We start from the raw sequence: 19,211 nt of genomic DNA, 5'->3' as shown, positions 1-19,211 counted from the left end.
GCCCTCTCTGCAACGTGGAGATGACCCGAATTCCAGCAGGACATCATGGACCTTGGAGTTTTCCTTCGCAGCCCTGCTGGACACCATGGGGACCGCCAGAGGACACTGCAGGGAGGCATAAGGATTTATATTTGCACTATAACCCAGAAGTACGTCCTAGTCACAGGGACAGAGGAAATGACGTACTTCCGGGCTGAAGAAAAAGAGGAGTTTCACCTGACCCGAAAGTGCTAGGGAATCACATGGACTGGGGAATCAGAAGCACTTCCGGGTTAAGATATATAAAAGGACTCTGGGAGATCCCAGCAGGGAGCCGAGTTGGGAGGAAGGGTGACTGAGCTGCCGGGACTGGAGGATTGTGATTATTGTGTTTGATTATTGATTGTTTATTGGAGAATTGTGGAGTGGAGGGTGCTTTGTGCACTGTTATTATAATAAAGTCAATATTTGGACTTTTATCTGGTGTCTGACGAGTGGTCTGAGGGTTCAAGGGGATGACAGCACCCCCTATCTGTCATAATCTGTTTATATGTGTTATAAGAAGGTCAGTGGCAAAGTTTTTAAATAAATTAATGGGATGTGCAGTCTCCAATTGGTTGCAGGTGTGTGGAAGCATTCGTCACTCCAGGATTGATAGGGGTGCTTGGTTGATCGGGCAGTCACATTAAAATGTAAGCGCATCAGTCAGGTATCTCATTCATGCCTTGGAGAAAGCAGAGTATCACACCTGCACCCAATCAGCCAGGACATAAAAGGAGCATTAATGTCAAAGAGAGGAGGACAGAAAGAAAAAGAGAGACACAGAGGCTAAAGGGATGGGAGAAATGGGATCCTGAGTAGAGAGATGGTGTGAGAGAATGTAGCCATCACTCAAGAGGGGACTGAAGGGTCGCTCCTGCTGAGTGATTTTAGAAGCATAACTGAGCTCGGCGAAGGATCCCTCGTAAGCCTGAGAAATGACAGCAGGAGCAGGGTTCAGTAGTGCACCCTTCCAGAAGCCTATGATGGCAGCAGGAGCCTGAACCAGTTAAAGGGTTGGTTGTGCCTTTTGGTAGGATGTCTCCTCTGGCTGCAGAATTCCATCGGGTTTAGCAGAGGAGACATCAGCTTTAAGAAGAATGCGCCATGACATGTGAGTTTTTATAGTACTGCTCCCTGCTGTGTGTTTTACCTTTGCTTTTATTGGAATATATTCATTTGAATTTTAACCCCCACGTTTACTGGATTTGATTGGGTTATTTATTTAATGGCTTGATCACTGCAATATTTGCACTTTGGATTGATTTTAATAAAAGCACTGTATGCTTTTTCACCAACTCATTGCTGAATGTATGTGTCCTCATTTGCCCACCTCATATTGATCTATGATTATTGACAGTTACAGGTGGAAAAGGCTTCTAGAAGCAACCAGTGTGCAAGGGGCCAAACAAGACTTTCACAATATGAGGATTGAATTTCAATGGTAAAAGTGAAAGATGTGAATGGCTGATGTGTATTCATCCATGTCTATTTTATGTTAATAAAATCAAAATTATCAAATCACACCCATTAGACATTGTGTGGGTGATGCTTTATGGCCTGCATGAACAAACCTTGAGCAGTGTTTTAGTATTGAACTTCAATGTTAGGCATAGTTTGTCCATAACAAACACCATGTTTGAAACTAATGGGACTCATAAGTCTACATGGTACCAGAGCACCTTAGGCCAAAGATCTATAATCAATTTTATAAATTGTGGTCATATGTTCGGGACACTGTGGTGAAGATGAGGCAGAGCTGTCAACTGATCACCACCTGGTGGTGAAATGGGGAAGATGGTGGGAGGTGTGCCTAAGCGACTAGTGATGATGGGCTGGGAATGACAGGGGAGGCAGGTGTCATAGATTTTGAATTGACCTTGTTCAAAGTGTCCATTGTGGAACAGCCTGAACGCTACAGGTGCCTCTCAAAGTGGCATCCAAAGGACCCAATTTTGGGAACTGGAGGTGAGAGATGTCATTGGATGTCACTGAAGAAGGAGGCCTTCTATATATGGTTAGCATAGGAGCAGCAGAGGGGTATCAACAGGCTAAAAAACTGCAGCACTGGGAGAAGTTCATAGTAACCACAGAAAGCAACTATTAATCAGGCTCATAGAGCTTCTGGCAAAACATCAGGTGACTCAGAAGGGGAAGGCAGGGCTTCACCCAGTTTGTTCTTCACAAGAGTGTAGAAGTGCTAATCCAGACTGAGGATAGTTTGGCAGTGGAAAGAACACTTTAAGGAGATCCTGTGGGGAGGATTAAAGGCAGAAATTGAAAGGGGAACAATTGCCCATATTCCCTGATGGAGGTCAATGAGGTAGCTAAGCAGCTCCACAGTGGCAAGCCCTCAGGAGTTCATGAGATCCAACGAGAAATGCTGAAGGCTCTGCTCATTATAGATCTGTTATGGGTAACACGCCTTTTCAGTGTTGCCTGGTTGTCAGGAGGCATGCCCCTGGCAGACAGTGGTGGTGGTGGTCTCCATTTTCAGAAAATGCGGGTGGGGGGTGGGAGCAGGTTACACTCTTCAGCCTCCCTGGGAATGGTTACCAGGGTTCTAGAAAAGAGACTTCACCCAGTTGTGGAACCTCAGATCCTGGAGGAAGAATGTCATCCTAGCTGTGACAGTAGACCGACTCTTTAACCTAATGATGATCCTGGAGGAGTGATGGAGTACACCCATTTGATCTACATGTGTTTTGTGGACTTAGACAAGGCGTATGACCATGTTGCTTGAAGGATTCCGTGTGGTGTGCTAGGAGAGTACTAGGTTCTGGAGCCCTTAATAAGGGCTACTCAGTCCCTGTATAATCACAGTGAGAGATGTGTATGCCCACTCAGTAAAACATCAGCACCATTCTCTGTACTTCTGATTTTCATGGACAGGATGTCAAGGTGAAGTTGGAGATGGGGGGGTGACCAGTTCAGTGGTCTTAAAATAGCATCACTTCTTTTTGCAGATAATGTGCTCTTGTTGGTTTCATTGGGCTGTGAACTCCACCACGCATTGGGATGGTTTGCAACTGAGTGAAAAGTGGCAGGAATGAGGATGAATATCTCCAAATCTGGAGTTTTGGTCCTCATTAGGAAAAAGGTGAACTGTCCTGTCTGAGTGGGAAGCATGTTATTGCCTCATGTGGAGGAATTTAACAGTAGAATCCATGAAGCCTATGGAAAAAGTCGTAATGCCGGGCCACATTAAATTCCTTTGTACCTCTTCATCAGCGACTCTGTTTTGCAAATGTGTTGATCATGTGAAAGAAAAATTAACTGCTTAGGGTTAATAGCTAACAAAGCCGTTTTGCTGTAACGGCAGGTTATTCATACAGGCATCTGTCATAAGACAGGGTGCAGTAAGCTGGCCTAGGAACATTTCCAGTTTCTTTAGGAATGCGTCTATTTGATACAGGAAAGATGATCTTTCCTTCTTTAGGGTCTTTCTGACAAGTGAAAAAAATAAGAACAAATGGCCCATTAGCGTAATAAAAATAAAATGCTTAAGTAAACGATATTATGTTTTTTTTAATAAATAAGGGGAAGGGGGAGGAAGAAGAAATTATAAAAATCCAATAGAAAAAAATGTAACTTTGCTCTTCTGCCTTGTAACTTAGAGTCCAGGTACTCATCTGTGACTGAATAAAAATCTAATTGATTGAACTATCCCTGTCTTATTCAGCGGGTTTTCTTCCACAATCAGCACAAGCAGCCTGCCATCCCATTCCACCACCGACACAGCTGAAGTGAGATGTAAAATTCTCAGAGCTCAAGCCTGTTTTTCTGGGTGTGAAGTGCCCGGAATTGTATAGGGTAAATAATATATTGTTATTTGGAACACATGCATTTCATGTGTGTTCCATGTCTACAAAGATCTAAGTAAAGTAGACAGGAAATGCAAGGCAAGAATTGCTGAACACAAAGCTAAAACAGAAACTTATTTCATGTTATAGTACTAATGACAAAATTTTGACATGAAGTGTATAATGTGTGAAGACTGAAGTCCAAATATCAAACAGACACTTTCACAAAAGATATAAGTATAACAAAACAAGTGCTCTTTTATTCAAAAATATAACTGAAGAAAAACAAATTGGATTAGGGTATGATGCTGACAAGAGTGCTTGGCTGGTGAAGAGGTAAGAACTGCTGACTCATAATCAACATGTTGCAGGTTTGATTCTGGGTCCTTTCTGCATTTACTGTTTTGAGTAGTGAGCTGCTCTTATTGTTACTATTGTACAATAACAACATACATTTGATTTGAGTCTGTAGGAGCCTGTGTAAATTCATGGTACTTGTAAAAGTTAGCGTTTTTTTTTATTCCGTTTTATTCTCTCAGTCACGTTCACATTCTCCCCGATCTGACACTGCTGCTTTCAAATAAAGACATTCTATAACAAAGGTGAACTCCAATGAAGATGAGGAGAAAGAAAACAGAAGCCCACCCTGCAAGAAACGTCCACTCACACAATGCAGCTGAACCAGGTGTAAAGGTGAAAGATAGCACTGTTTGGATACAGCAAGAGGTTGGGTGCCATCCTGCCAGTGAATCTGCCACACACATGTCCTTCATTGAAACAGTAAAACCTACAGAGCTCGCCAAAATATCGTGCAAAGTTCTGTTTGTGACGATGTTTTTGATGGTCTTTATATGAAAAACATTTACTTATATAAATGCCACATCAAATGTTGTTTATCTATATTTATTTACTTATCTTTCAACAGCGTAGAGTCAAAATATACTGCAGAGCTTCCTGTGTTTGATCGACATAGCCATGCTGACAAAGTACCCTGCTTATTAGTCTTCTACAACTTCAGTTTCATTTAATGCATAGTTCAAGTCCTCCAGACACAATCATATACCAACCTGACCTACTTTTGTTTTCCAAAGTAGAAAACATTTTACTATCTGCCATTAACTGTCATTTGTATTTTAACGTATTCATTTGTTAGTACATTTTTTCTGTATGATCTTTGAAGTTTAGTTTAAAATGTTACATTAAAGAGAAAATTAGTGAGTCTGAGTCCATCTTAACAATGTTTTCCATTTTTTCCTTTTGGGAAAAGTAGCCCTGCTATATGATCTTCCTGTAATATATTGATATATATTGCAGCATATTAACATTGTATATTGAGGTCTGCCTGTAATTTCACTTGTAGGGAAGAAGCCAGAGTATATAAGTAAAGAAGACAATCACATCTTGATAAAGTAATGCCAGCTCCTGTGAACAACACAATGCTCAGAACAGTGTTGTTGCTTATTTAGCTAATATTTCTTCTCTTATGATGCATTTACAAAAGAGCAGTAGCATGAGTTTTACATTTGTAAGAAACAAAGAAATATTAATATTTTTGTTATGATTTACACTTTTTAACTCTTTTATAGCTTTTTTATTAATTCGCATTTTTTTCTGTGTAGTTTGCTCCCTTAATTGTATCCTAATACTGACAAAAGGCAATGAGTGGAGTAGACACAACAGCAAAGGGCACTGAATGATGAGTTGCAGCTCCTTTAGTGACCAATCAAATTGTGAAATCATTAGAAAATAACAGCTTAAATCATTTGGAAAATGAAAATAATAATGATGAATATGTTAAAAAACTATATATTGAAACTAAGTTACCTCCATATTGTGCATATGTATGCTTCCTATGTTCCAATAAAACATAACAAAACAAGAATGGAAATTTCTGCTGTCAAGTCTTTCATTAATTTTTGTCATTTGACCCGTGTCTACTCACTGTTTTGTCATCCATCCATTTTCCAAAACTGCTTATATTGAGTAGGATCATAGAAAAGTTGGACTCTTTCCCAATAAGTATCGGGCACAAGGGAGGAACAATCTGACAGGGTGCCAATTCACCACAGGGCAGACACACTCTCACATGCTTCAGCCAATTTAGAAACACCAATTAACCTAAACTACATGTCTTTGGATTTTGGGAGGAAACTCACATGGACATGGGGGAGAACATGCAAACTCCACACAGGGAACACTCAGCAGGCAAACCCTGGTCTCCCTGCTGCGAGCAATCAGTGCTACCAATATGCCACCATTCCACACTTTAATGACATATTAGGCAACAATTAAGGGAGTAAATTCTTCTGAAAAAGATAAATCAATAGAAAAAAGAGAGCTAAGAACCTAAAACTATGGTAAAAATTGTATTTTGAAATTTCTTATAATGCGTGTTCTGGACACTTGGATAAAGAGCAGTCCAGAGCCATAAAATGGACACCATTTGGAAGTGAACTACCTCAGATTCATATGGGAGTAGGTTTGAAGATCAGGAGGAGAAAATTTTATTTCACAAGATTAGTGGAACTTTCATCTCTTAAAAAGCTTCTGTAGCATTAAAGGGGACATCATTAATACCCTTTCAATATTACATGTATTATGGACTTTTCCTATTATTGAAGGATTACACTCTTGTTTTTCTTTAGAGTGCAAATTTTTGGGGACCTTAAGAGAATAAAAATTGCTAAACCTATCTCAGAATCATAAGCCTAAAGGTAGGAATAAACCATGGACAGAATGTCATTCCATCACAGAGTCCACTCACATAGGACCAATTTACAATTTACTCACACATTCTGGTGCTATTTTTTGGTCACTAGTCAACCTTATTTGCATGTATTTTGCAGTATTGGTGTAAAACTAGACTATCCAGAAAACACACACAACATAAAAAAGTCAAATGGGCAAAAACAGCAATGCTTGATTCATGAAGTAGTTGTGTTATTCAGGATTGCTTATGACTGCAAAACTGTTTGCATTTCTGGCAAGTGCTATAATAAGAGTTTTCTTTGTCAGTTGCGCCTGCTGCTCTGCCCCTGTATTTGCAGAACTGCAGTTTATTTACATATTTATCTTAGTTAAATATGTTTAAAGTAGACATGGTAAAGATGTACTTTTTTGTGATATTCCTGGATGTGTGTTGTCTGCTTGTTTCTGATTTCCACACAGAAGCTATTGAGGTCCTGCTGAAGCATGAACATTTTGAACTTTGCTAACCTGTGTGGTTAGCATTTATAATAATAATGGAAGAGATTGTCCCCTTGACTTGAAAATTATGTAATATCTGGTGTTCACTGCAGTTAACTGCTGCTAAGTGTAAGATAATTGAGTTGTGAATCAACAACTCCAAATGGTCTTCTTTCTTGAAAAATAATACTTTTCTCTTTGTTTATGAAAGGTTACCAGCTACCTGTGATGGAGACGTATAAGTTTACTGCCCAAAATAAAGACAGAAGTGATAGTGGGAATGAATGGATTGATGCTACACCAGTTATAAGACAGTCATTATACCTAAAGTTGATGGTGAAGCAGGAGCTATGTCATTAGACAAACATTTTAATTTACTTTTAGGTCGATGCTCTCATTCTAAACAATGGGTGTACTCTTTCAGTGTTAACTGAAAGAAGCAGATACAAGTGGCAGAAATGAGATCTGTGATGTAGATAGTTTTGTTCTTTCTCTGTTACACAGTTAGAAGTAGAGTTTTAAGTCATCTCCAATTGTTTCAGTTAGAGAGTAGCTAGTTAAATTGGACTAAGACTCTAGAGAAGATACAGTACACCTTGTGCTATGAGCACATACTGCTCAGAGAAAACCTCAGGAGAAACCCATGGCATTCTGCTATAATTTTATATCTTAGCTGCATTTGGAATACCAGTAAATTGTCCAAAGGCAGTTGGAGTCCAGTGCTTGGGTTATGGAAATTTGATTTTTCCAGTTTAGCCTAGGATGTTGGCTAACCATTGATTATGTGAAGTCTGCAGTTTCTGACTCTGTCCACAAGGATTTTTCAAATATTTTCCTCAAACAAAAAAAGTATGTAAGGGAATGTGGTCAGTAATAGATCGATGACCTATCCAGGGCTGCTTCCTACAACCTTGTGCCATATGGTGCTGTGATAAACTCTTGCTCAGAATAATTTTGTAATGGAAAAAGCTCAGATTAGAAAATGAATGGATGGGTGTCTGCCTTTCTTTCTTTAAAACACTTTGTGATTATAATTTATATAAATGGTGCTCTATAAAGTAAATATTGATTAAAACAGTAAAATATTCTTAGCTAATGCATATATTTATATTCATTAGGGAAAGCACACTCCCTGGGACATCTGTTTTTTAAGAATTCAGAGTTCAGTTAATGAGTAGGTACACAGCAATAAAATTGTCTTCTGGTAGTTATTTCTGCTCTCATCTAAAGTTGGAACAAGAACCAGGTGAAGGTCTAGTTGAAGACATTGTTGGGTCTATCACTGTCAACACTTTACATTTCCACAAGACTTCCCTTCACTCATTGTTATTTGAGACTAAAAGCTGTCATAAATATTTCCTTTTGTGTCTTATTTTGTCTCTCCTCTGTATGCATGGAGAAATGTATTATTTTCATTATGACTGGCAATTTTAAAAGAACATATGGATGCCTGTACGTGATCTAACTGTTCATAATGCAACTGCCTCTCTACCTTGCAATATTAATTTAATTAGGTAGGTGAATAAGCTTATTAGATGTAATAATTTTTACTTGAACATAAAACAAAATAAAAGTCTCTTAAAAATGCAGCACTATACAACAAAATTTTTTAAACTTCTTCATATTTTATAATGTAATTTCGTAAATAAACCTTTCCTTAAATATAATTATGCCATTGTTTGATTCAGGAAACTACTTAATGTAAAAAGTAAAAATAAATTATACACCAGTCTAAAAATACATGGAGTAATTTTACAATTATTTTTCTCCTTCACCTTAAACTAATATTTGGTAGAGAACACTTAAGCAAAATTTACAAAAATGAATTTTGAAAGATATATCTATATTTCTCCAATACATCTGTGAAGTGTATTTTATCACACTTATCTTGCAAAATGAATAAGCTCCATCAAAATTGATTATATAATTGATGAACAGCAACTATTAACTTCTGCAGCAGTTTAACTAGGCTTTGAAGTGAACATTTCAGAAAATCAACATTTTGCATTTTTAATTTTAAGGTAATTAAGTGTGACTTCTGTTGAGGATCATTGTCTTCAGACAAAATTAGTCTTTAACCAGTCCCTGGGTGTTTTGTGGGATAAAGATGAGTTTCTTCCTATACTTCAGTTTCTTACTGGTCTTTCTGGACATGGTAAATGCATGTATTCCTATAGTAAAAGAATGTTAATATGAAATACTGCAGTCAGCAATGTTTTCCCAGGATGATGTATGGTGATATCTTGTGTCAAGCATAACCAATGACAATAAGGCCAAATACTTAATGTCAAAAAACCATAGTGAAGGACTTAGAACAAAGCATTGGCAATTTTGCTAGGCTTTTATTGGCACATAAGGTTTGTTAAAACAGCAGATTTAACAGGGATGCAGAAATTCACCTCCCATCTGCATTCCTGAACTAATACTAAAGTGAACGCCTGATTTGCAGGTCTAACAACATTTTGCTCAGCTCTGTACTTCATCTGATAACAAAGGCGTAAATCTCAGTTGAACTGACACCTTTGCAGAAACTCCTTCAGACAAAAAGGGGACCGGATGGATATTTTTTTTAGGCTTATAACCATAAACTGAGATCTGCCTGGATGATATGGACAAAATAGTAAACCTTTAAGCAGGCACTAGATCCGTAACTGGAAGTGACTTTGATCCAGTCTTGAGAGGTTACACCTACCTTCAAAACTAGTTGCATTTATCCCTTCTGATGGTCTAAAAGCTGATGAGCGACTCCCTTTGAGGGAGCTATAATCTGACAATCAATTCTGTGTGAGCTGAAAGCTGATTAGCTTCTCTCTTTGGGGTGAGAAGTACCTACACTCTTATGCCAAAAAGAGTAATTCTTTTTCCTATAAAATTGCAGAGGACACAGCCAGGAAACTAACAGCGAGCTGAGGAAGGCAACATCACACCACACCATGGACAAAGGACCATGTAGCAAACACCAAAAGTGCACACCAACGCAAGAAGAGTCCTCCACTTGAACCCAGTGCAACAACATGCAACTCCACATAACATCAGACATCATCCTTAAAGACTTGGTATCATAAAATTTTATCTGTGCCAAGATCAATTAGAATTCTACATAGCCAACAAACAGCCAGCCTCTTCTGTGATATGTGTTTGTCGGTCTCTTCTGTCTTGCATCCTAATTTCTATTTCAATACTTATACAGTTATCATATTTCTATAATCCTTGTGTTCATCAATATGTTGTGTTATTTTGTTTTCTAAAATGAATTTGCGTCAGTTACCTTGATATAAGTCTAATGACCAGAAACACCTCCTCACCAAATTATTTAATTAATTACTGGTATATAATTGCATAAAGCAAAACTGATAATTAACTGATTAACATCAATCAATCAGTTCTTTTCTTACATCCATGCACCAATTCCTGCATTTACTTGGTGTTCCTAGGTGGGCCCAAAACAGATATTACTCACTCAATTTCCTAAAAGAGTTCATGTGAGTCTTGCTTATAATTAATGACAAAATATCAAATTTGAATACAACAAAATTCCACATTATGGCAGATTAAAATATAAACGTTCTGTGCCACCATATGCAAGTGAATGGGTGTGCTATTCAATAAAGCAATTAATCATTATGGACAAGGAAAAGTCTTGTATTTGTTACTGCCAGGGCTGCTCTACAACATCCTGCAGCTCAGTACTGTAAAAAGCATGCTCAATAAATGGATGGATGAATATTACTGTTGTCCACAAGTGAACCATTTTTGCAGGAATGTTCCTGACATCAGCAGTGAGTAGGATTGTCAAATATTCCTATTACTATTTATAATTAATATAAAAATATTTATTATATTGGTTATGGATTCATTTAAACCTTTTATGCATTTTAAGATTGGTCTTAACTTGTATGGAACTTGACAGAAACTATTTTTACCAATAAGGTGAAAACAATAAAGTTCAATAATGTCCTTCCTGCATTCATGCTTTCATTCCAACTGAGTTGTGGGAAATTTAATCTTCAATAAAGGTGTCATACAATAATAAATGTTAAAGTGAAATATGCAGGCAAAACAGTGACAGAGGGCTATTCTGCAACCTCATTCCTCCAGTGCCCTGTGTTTAAATCCTGCCACAATCACTATCTTTGTGGATTTAGCACTTCCTCTTCATTTCTCCAGGTAATCTGATTTATTCTCTCACCCCAAAGATATGCATAATGATTCTGTCTATCCATCCATCCATTTATTTCTTGATCCTAATCTAAATAAGTAACCCCGATAGGGTTAATTCACAGTGAATGTTCATTTGAAGCTTTACTTTGTTCTTAACATTCTAGAAATGGCATGAAAATATTACGAAGTATTTAGAGATGACAAAAGAAGATGAAGTAAACAAAGATTATGAGGTCACTTTGTAGAACTATTCAAAATTCAAAATAAGACTTAAGTAAGCACCTCTAATAGAGAATATAGTTTTTCAAACATCAAAGATCAAGGTGAATGAGAACTCATGATCATTGGTGGGTAGTATGTGCCAATGTTTCATGTAAAAATATGAGTGAATTTAGACCTACAAGAGATTTTTGTAGATCAATTTATGTCTGTCAATGAATAAGATGTTGTGATGTTTTTTTTTTTTTTTAATTGTCACTATTTTGGCCCAGCAGTTTAAATAAGTTGTTTAAACTAATTAGCCTTGGTGTCATCTAATGGTGGTGTTTTTCTTCGATGTTCATGTCTGGTTGTTTTGGTGAGTGCCATCTAGTGGTGTTATTCATTTATGTTTGAGTTTATCAGTTACTCAGTTATGGTGATTGCCCTCTAACCCTTGATAACCATTTTGCATGCTCAGCTCCCACTATTTGATAGAATATGTGATCTGAGCTGCACAGTTGCACATGGCCTGATAACAAATCTTCCCAATCCTTTGTGTAATCATTTTCAGAAGTATTTCCTGTGAGTAGAAATGTTACGAATATGTTTGTATTTTCTGCTTTTGTTAATATTGGCTGCAAAGGTTAATATCAATTAATTACACTGTAGTTAATCCTGAAAAAGCTCATATGACAAGTTAAATAGTTCTATATTTAGTTATAGTAGTCATTGCAAGAATAATATTTAGCAATTTCTATATTGAATGATGGTTATCTTGTTTTGTAATATGTATACTAGATTGTCTCAAGTTGTTTATAGTACAAACAGCTTAGATGTCTTCTTTCATTATTTTAGTCTTTCTCTGTTTCAACCATATAATATGCTGAGGAGGTGATGCAATAAATTATCATTTGTTCCGTCATATGTTTGGAAGGAATCTATCTGTCTAGCTGAAGAAAGGGAACTCTTCTGTAAAAGCAGAATAGTTGCAAAAATGTATGTTGATTTGAATATAATATTTGAAAATCTGTCATTACAACTTCTATACTAAAGTCTCACCTTTAACTGCAAGTTCAGCCACAGTGCGGCTACCCTCATTCATTTCACAGATGTACACAGCATCATCATCAGTGGTAGCATTGTGGATAGTCAGCCGTCGCAGGGTCCCATCTTCCTCAATATTGTACTTAGAGCTTTGTATGAGTCTGGTCTCCTCCATGAACCAGCTGGTCAGAGTACTCGGGACAGGCACCTCACACTGCAGGACAGCTGTCTCTTTCTCCAACACTTCCACATCCTGCAATTTCTTTTTGAATGCAATTACAGGTTCTATAAAATGAAGAAAATGTATAACAATGGTCTTGTCATCAATTGGATTGGGAACAAAAATTTAAATATTGACCATAATAACCCATCTATCAAAAATCTTTCACTTTATTCAGACCACATGCTGGTATGTTATAGGTTGATTTCAACTAAATAAATTTTCTTCAAAATATACTTATTTAGAGGGGGAGTGTGCACTGAGATAAGGAGAGAGTATAAAAATCAAATCTTGGAATATTAGGAATCTCTATATAAAATATTATAAGGGTTGTCTGTCTGTTACCACATAATCTTGAGAATCCTGGCCTTTGAAGCTTTACCTTGGTCTAAACTGACAGCTTAAGCTGTGACAAACACAATGTGACCCATGATTTTTGGAGTTCGGCTGGTGGTGATCCTGAAATTTGTCTCTGCATCTCATGCTGCACCTTATCTCAAAGGACATGCATGGCCGCACACTTTGCTGAGGTGCAACACACCTGAAAATAACAAGTGCACAATCTCACTAGTCATAATTTGAAGGTGCATGCTATGGCAGCCACAAAGCTCTGCTTCGATATGACATACACAGCCACGCACACCACTCACAATAAAGGCCTTGTAGGTGTGGCCCAGAGCAGCTGTGAGTTAAAGTTTAGACACGATATGCACACCCCCTTACACCACTGACAGGAAACTCTTCTAACCCCACAAACATCACTCAATGAAAAGAAATGCCACATTGTCCTAAGGCCAGATAAAGTCTTATAAAGGAAGTTAAAAAGTGCAGTGTACTCAGTGCTGGAACATAACCTTCTTAACTTATCCTGCTGCATAGACCAGACCAAGGGGACACCCACATAATACCCGGCTGCGGCAGATAGATGGTCATATCAGGGTGTTGGGACTGGGGCGTGTGTCTGCCTGGGGAGTTGCCAACCAGGATCCCGAGTTGTTTTGTCGTGTGGTAGATGCGGCAATGCACTGAACCAGTGCGTGCTCCCCAACCTGACCTGACCTGACATGTGTGCCTTCACTTCATCATTCAGCCTGCAAAGCTGTGTAGTTGTTCACTTCCAAGTAAACAAAGTACAGACTAGGTGCATTAAACCTTTTAGCCTCCTCAGAAAAAAAATTCTATATGAGTAGAATTCATTGAGCCTTAGAGCAATATTTTATATATGGATGTTTTTCTACACAGCCTACTACAACACAGTAGATTATTTTTGGCTTTTTATTTTCAATCACTGACCTGGAAAGAAAAATGGAGCATGTGTCTCAGCACACCAATAAATCCCTATCACATTTCCAAGTTGTGATGATTTTAAGTTCTAAAATGTACACTAATTCAATTTAAATCTATTACATTATCTCCTTCTGAAGGGTGCTGTCCTTACTTGTAATCTTTTAATTTCGACCAAAACAACGGCACTGACTTATTATTTTTGTTGATATTGTTTTAAAGTAAGTAAAGAAATACCATGCAAGACTCCTAATCTCTTTTGCTTCAACTAGTTAAACCAAGAAGTGGGAGCTATTATAATTGACTGTGCCTCACCCATAACCAAAGATCATTCACTGAGGAAGATAAAGTTTCTCCACATGTCAGTATCGCTAAACACTATGAGGTGGTAAAATCTGAATTTTATCAAGGGTACCTGAGTGGAAAACAGATTAAGGCAGGGGCCAATGAAGTACAGTGTGGTAATTCTTCAAATTGCTCCTGCCTTAATCTGATAAGCAGACAAGCAGTATATTGAGATGTCTTTTTTTAATAAAGAAGTGTTTTAGCACCTGTAAAACAGGCACAAAGAAGGTATTTTAGCAGCAGAATTCTATTTTCTGTTTGCTTTGTTTGGTCCTTCCTTTTTAGGTCTCTTGATAATCTTGTTCTCTTTACTTACATTAATAAATCTTTGGGAAACAAATATATAGTTTTCTTATAAAATATGAAATTAATATTGCATGTTTATGTTCATTACCTCTGACAATAACTAAGACAGCACTGTACGTCTGGCCAGCAAGATTGGAGGCAGTGCAAGTATAGAGACCATTGTCATTTTGTTTGCAGTAAAGAATCTTCAGAATGAAATTTTCTTCCTCATCTTCATACAGCATGTGCCTGCGGCTTTCACTGATTGGAAACCCATCTTTCTTCCACAGAATTTGGGGCTTAGGATGGCCAGTAACATAACAGCTCAGCTTGGCATGCTTGCCCTCTGTCACAGTACAGGTTCGAGTGAAAACACCTTTTGGAAGTTTATCAACTAATAGTGCAGCACGTTCATAGTCTTCTGAAAGGCTTAGTCCCAAGCTGCTCAGTCTTTCTGGGGTTTTGATGTTGGATCCTGAGGAGAATAAGGCATCATCAGTTTGATTGGTTGACCAGTAAAGAGCAATGTCAGTTTTGCGCATTTCTTCTCTACGTTTCTGCAAGTGTGAAAGGAGTGAAGTTGTCTTTTCTGAAGAGGCATTTGTTATACTTTGAGATTTCTGTTGCTGTACCACCAAGGCTGCTGCAGTGCTAGCTCTGCCAATAGAATTCTGTGCACGACATGTATACGTTCCTCCATCAATGTAGCGCACACACTGGATCTTTAATGAACTAGCCTCTCCATCTGATTCAATCTTGTGACGATTGCTCTCTCCAAGATATCTTCCATCCTTTTCCCACATGAATGTTGGTTCTGGGTGAGCTAGAACTCTACAATGAAAAGCGACATCTTCACCCAGTTCAACCCTTGCAGAAGTGGGTTTTTGTATGAATGTAGGAGGACGTTCTATTTGATCAGTTGCTAAACCAACTTGAAGAGTTACAGCAGCATAAGCTTCTCCCACATTGTTCTTTGCTCTGCAAATGTACTGCCCACTGTCTTCAACTGTAAGATCAAAGATGGTCAATCGATAAACATCTCCATCCTCCACTGCTTGGAACTTTTCCCCTGAGCATATATTCACTTTGTCTTTTTCCCAGGTGACCACTGGTAAAGGGCTTCCCACAACAGTGCAGCTTAGTGTTGTATCTCTCCCAATATAGACAGCAAAAGCTTTTGGCCTTGAAAGAAATCGTGGGGCTCCACCATAGAAGCTTTGATCCATTGTGGGTTACCTACATGAAAACAAGCAAGATTAAATATGGCAGAAAAACATTTTTTTCAAATAACCTTCTAGTTTCTAAATGCTATTTTATAGTAGACCTACATAATATTGATGGAAATTTCCAAAGAATTTGAAAATGTTTTTATTAAATTCCAAAACATAGGTCAGACATTGCTAAAGCAGGATATTTTAACATAACATTTTTAAACCTTCTTAAATTAATTCAAGATTAGTGAGTAACCGGAGCCTATTCTGACAGAAGGAAACTCATTTAGAGAAACCAGTTAACCTAACCTGCACACCTGTGTTAAACGGGAGGAAACCAGAAAACCGTGAAGCAGGTGAGATAGACATGAGCAGAACACTCCATTAAACAACCAGCGCGTATCACCTTACCACCATGCTAACCCACTAATAACATTGGTGTCATAAATATTCACCAAGCCCTGTGGCAATCATATAAACAACTGTAGTGTTAAAATTATTAAAATTAGTCAGAGTGTTTCTTTCACAATCATAATCATGTTCACCTTCTTTGTCATATTTCCCTATTTATGCCATATTTATATGGGTTTTCTCACTGGGACTTATTGTTTATGCTCACTTCTGAATGAGTAGTGGCTAACATTATTTGTTAAAAACCCAGTAAGGCCCAGTATGAATGCATATGTGTGTCTGCATATGTGAGTGCAATCTGTTATGGACTAGTCAGTGTCTAATACTTATTAAATATGTATTTGTTTTTCATAGTGTTATCTTTTTTCTGAAGATTTTTTAGAGGATAAATAAATAAGCAAATTGAAGAAAGAACTAAACAATGACTACTAAGTTAGAAGGAGGCATAGATAAAACACACTTACTAAGCCCTGTGGGGAAGATGTTAAAAGACAAGGTAAACAAAGACAGTGATGGGAGAACTGCATAAGGGGGTCACAACCCAAACATCAGATCAAAAATGAATGGCTAGAAAGTCCACAAAGAAATATAGATCTTCATGTCAATGGCCAGGAGCCACCCAGCTTTCCACTAACTGAGATGCCATTTCCTAATATTGGTGATGGATGATACCTTAATCTGCAACACATAAATCTCAGTAAATGATAGGCTGTAAAGATAAGACTTGCAGAAGTTGGCAGGGAGAGATAGAACGGTTGGGGGGGAGGGGGGAGGATTTGGGGAGTGGGGTGGTTTTCCATCAAGAGCCCAGTGCTGACTCCTTGATGCCAAGGAAAAGATTCTTAGCTATAATACAGTGAGAGTAATAGCTGAGGGATCTAGGAAAAAATGTATAGGATGTGAAAGAATGTTAATTGAGAGGATTGAAATAAATGGAGGACCAGAAGGAGGAAATAGAAGGAGTGTCCCAAAACATCTGGAGTAATGCGCCAGGTACATTTATAGAACAAGGGCTATCCCATTGCAAGCCTGTTCCCAAGTGTTTACAGTGTATGAGATATAAATAATGCACACATTTATACTGAATTTCACAAATTTAACCAGAATATGTTGATGAATGTGCTTTTTGGAGGGAACAGTATAATTAAAAAAAATATTTTCCAGGAAGGTATTGTCCATGTTACTGTGTAATTTATTATTATGTATTTTGCAGACATTTTTGCTAAAAGAATCTTTCTAAACCAGGATGCATTACAATTTTAGAAGATTTTTTCATAAATGGAACACAGGTAGACTAAAAGACCTAATTAAGGCCACACTGTAAATACTATACAATAAATACTATAATAATCCTAAATAAAAATATATATATATATATTTCACAACATAACCACCTGACAGGTTATTTATTTTTAGGACTGTTAATGACATTTGTGTGTTCCCTAAATTTCTTTTTAAATTTGTATATATAAATCACACTTGAGGAAAAATAGTTTAAAATAATTTATTTTATTCCCATATTATATAAAACAATCATCTCAATAGGCTACTGGCACCTGTCCTAACTCCAAACCACTGAGTCATTTCTTTTTCAATTCTCATGCAAGCTTTTGTGTTCTCATACAGTTTGATTACCATCTTAATGATCTTCTCTGGTATACTGTATCTTCTTATTATAACACACTATCCCTCTCTCAATACCGAATTGTAAGCCTGTTTAAGATCTATGAAGCACACATAAAGCTTCTGCGCAAACTCCACCATCTTCTCTATAATTAGATACATTGTGAATACCTGATTTTGGGATCCACAGCCTGGCATGAATCCACTTTGGTTTTATACGCAACATGCACATCATTTGCTTATCTTTTTAACACTAGAATCCCTGAAGCCTACAAAAAAAACTCATAATCCCGGCCTACCTTAAATTCTTTTGCACCTCTCCATCAGCATCTTTTGTTTTGTAAATGTGTCGATCAGCACAAGCAACAAGCAGCCTGCTATCCCATCCCCAACCCCACCAATGCAGCTTAAGATTTTCAGAGCTAAAGTATGTTTATCTGGTTGTGAGGTGGCTGGAATTGTAGAGGGTAAATAATATATCGTCATTTAGAATACATATATTTCATGTGTGTTCCATGTCTACAACAGTCTGTATAAATGTAGAATGAAATGCGAGGCAGGAACTGTTGAATACATAACTAAAAAAGAAACGTTTTTCATATTTTTGTAATAATTGACAAAATGTGGACATGAAGTGTATAATATGTGAAGACTGAAGTCCAAATATCAAATAAACACTTTCACAACAGGTACAAGTATAACAAAACAAGTGCGCTTTTATTCAAGAACATAACCATAGAAAAAGACAGGTTAGGGTACAACACTGACACAGCAGTAAGAACTGCTGACTCATAATCAAGACGTTCCCAGTTCGATCCCGAGCACGTCTGTTTTGAGTAGTGAGCTTCTCTTATTCTTACAAATATAGAATAAAAACATACATTTGATTTGAGTCTGTAACAGCCGGTGTAAATTTATGGACTTGTAAAAGTTAGCTTTTTTTTTTATTGTTTTATTCTCTCAGTCATTTTTCACGTTCACGTTCCCCCTGACCTGACACTGCTGTTTTCAAATAAAGACGTGGTATAACAGAGGTGAACTCAGATAAGGATGAGGGTTCTACATCGGAGAAAGAAAACAGAATCCCTCCATGCAACAAATGTCCACTCACACATAAGAACAGCGCAGCAGGCATAAACGCAAAAGATGGCACCATTTGGATGCAGCAACAGGTTGGGTGTCATCCTGCTAGTTGGTCTGCCACACAAGTGTTCTTCAAAGAAAAAGCAGGGCTTACAGAGATTGCCAAGGTATCATAATAATAATAATAATAATACATTTTTTTATATAGCGCCTTTCCCATGCTCAAGGCACTTCACAGAGTTTAAGATAGAACGGCAGGGTATACAGTATATAGCATTGTACAAACCAGATAAATAAATAAATAAATAAAGCAGATTAGACAGTAAATCCAGAGAA

General features: G+C 37.5%; 1 protein-coding gene across 1 annotated transcript in view; it reads right to left on the bottom strand.

The window, feature by feature from the left end:
• Window positions 1-19,211, bottom strand: part of obscnb (obscurin, cytoskeletal calmodulin and titin-interacting RhoGEF b) — a 565,304-nt gene that overhangs the window by 493,047 nt on the left and 53,046 nt on the right. Inside the window, exons 2-3 of the mRNA XM_051928767.1 lie at window positions 14,657-15,783; window positions 12,429-12,698 (exon numbers count right to left, since the gene is read on the bottom strand). Coding sequence (XP_051784727.1) covers window positions 12,429-12,698; window positions 14,657-15,773 — 1,387 coding nt within the window. The 5' untranslated portion in view covers window positions 15,774-15,783. The remainder of the gene's footprint in view (window positions 1-12,428; window positions 12,699-14,656; window positions 15,784-19,211) is intronic.

Source organism: Erpetoichthys calabaricus, chromosome 6 (genome assembly GCF_900747795.2).
Source record: "Erpetoichthys calabaricus chromosome 6, fErpCal1.3, whole genome shotgun sequence".
Taxonomy (NCBI): Eukaryota; Metazoa; Chordata; class Cladistia; order Polypteriformes; family Polypteridae; genus Erpetoichthys; species Erpetoichthys calabaricus.
This window is presented reverse-complemented; position numbering and strand designations above follow the sequence as displayed.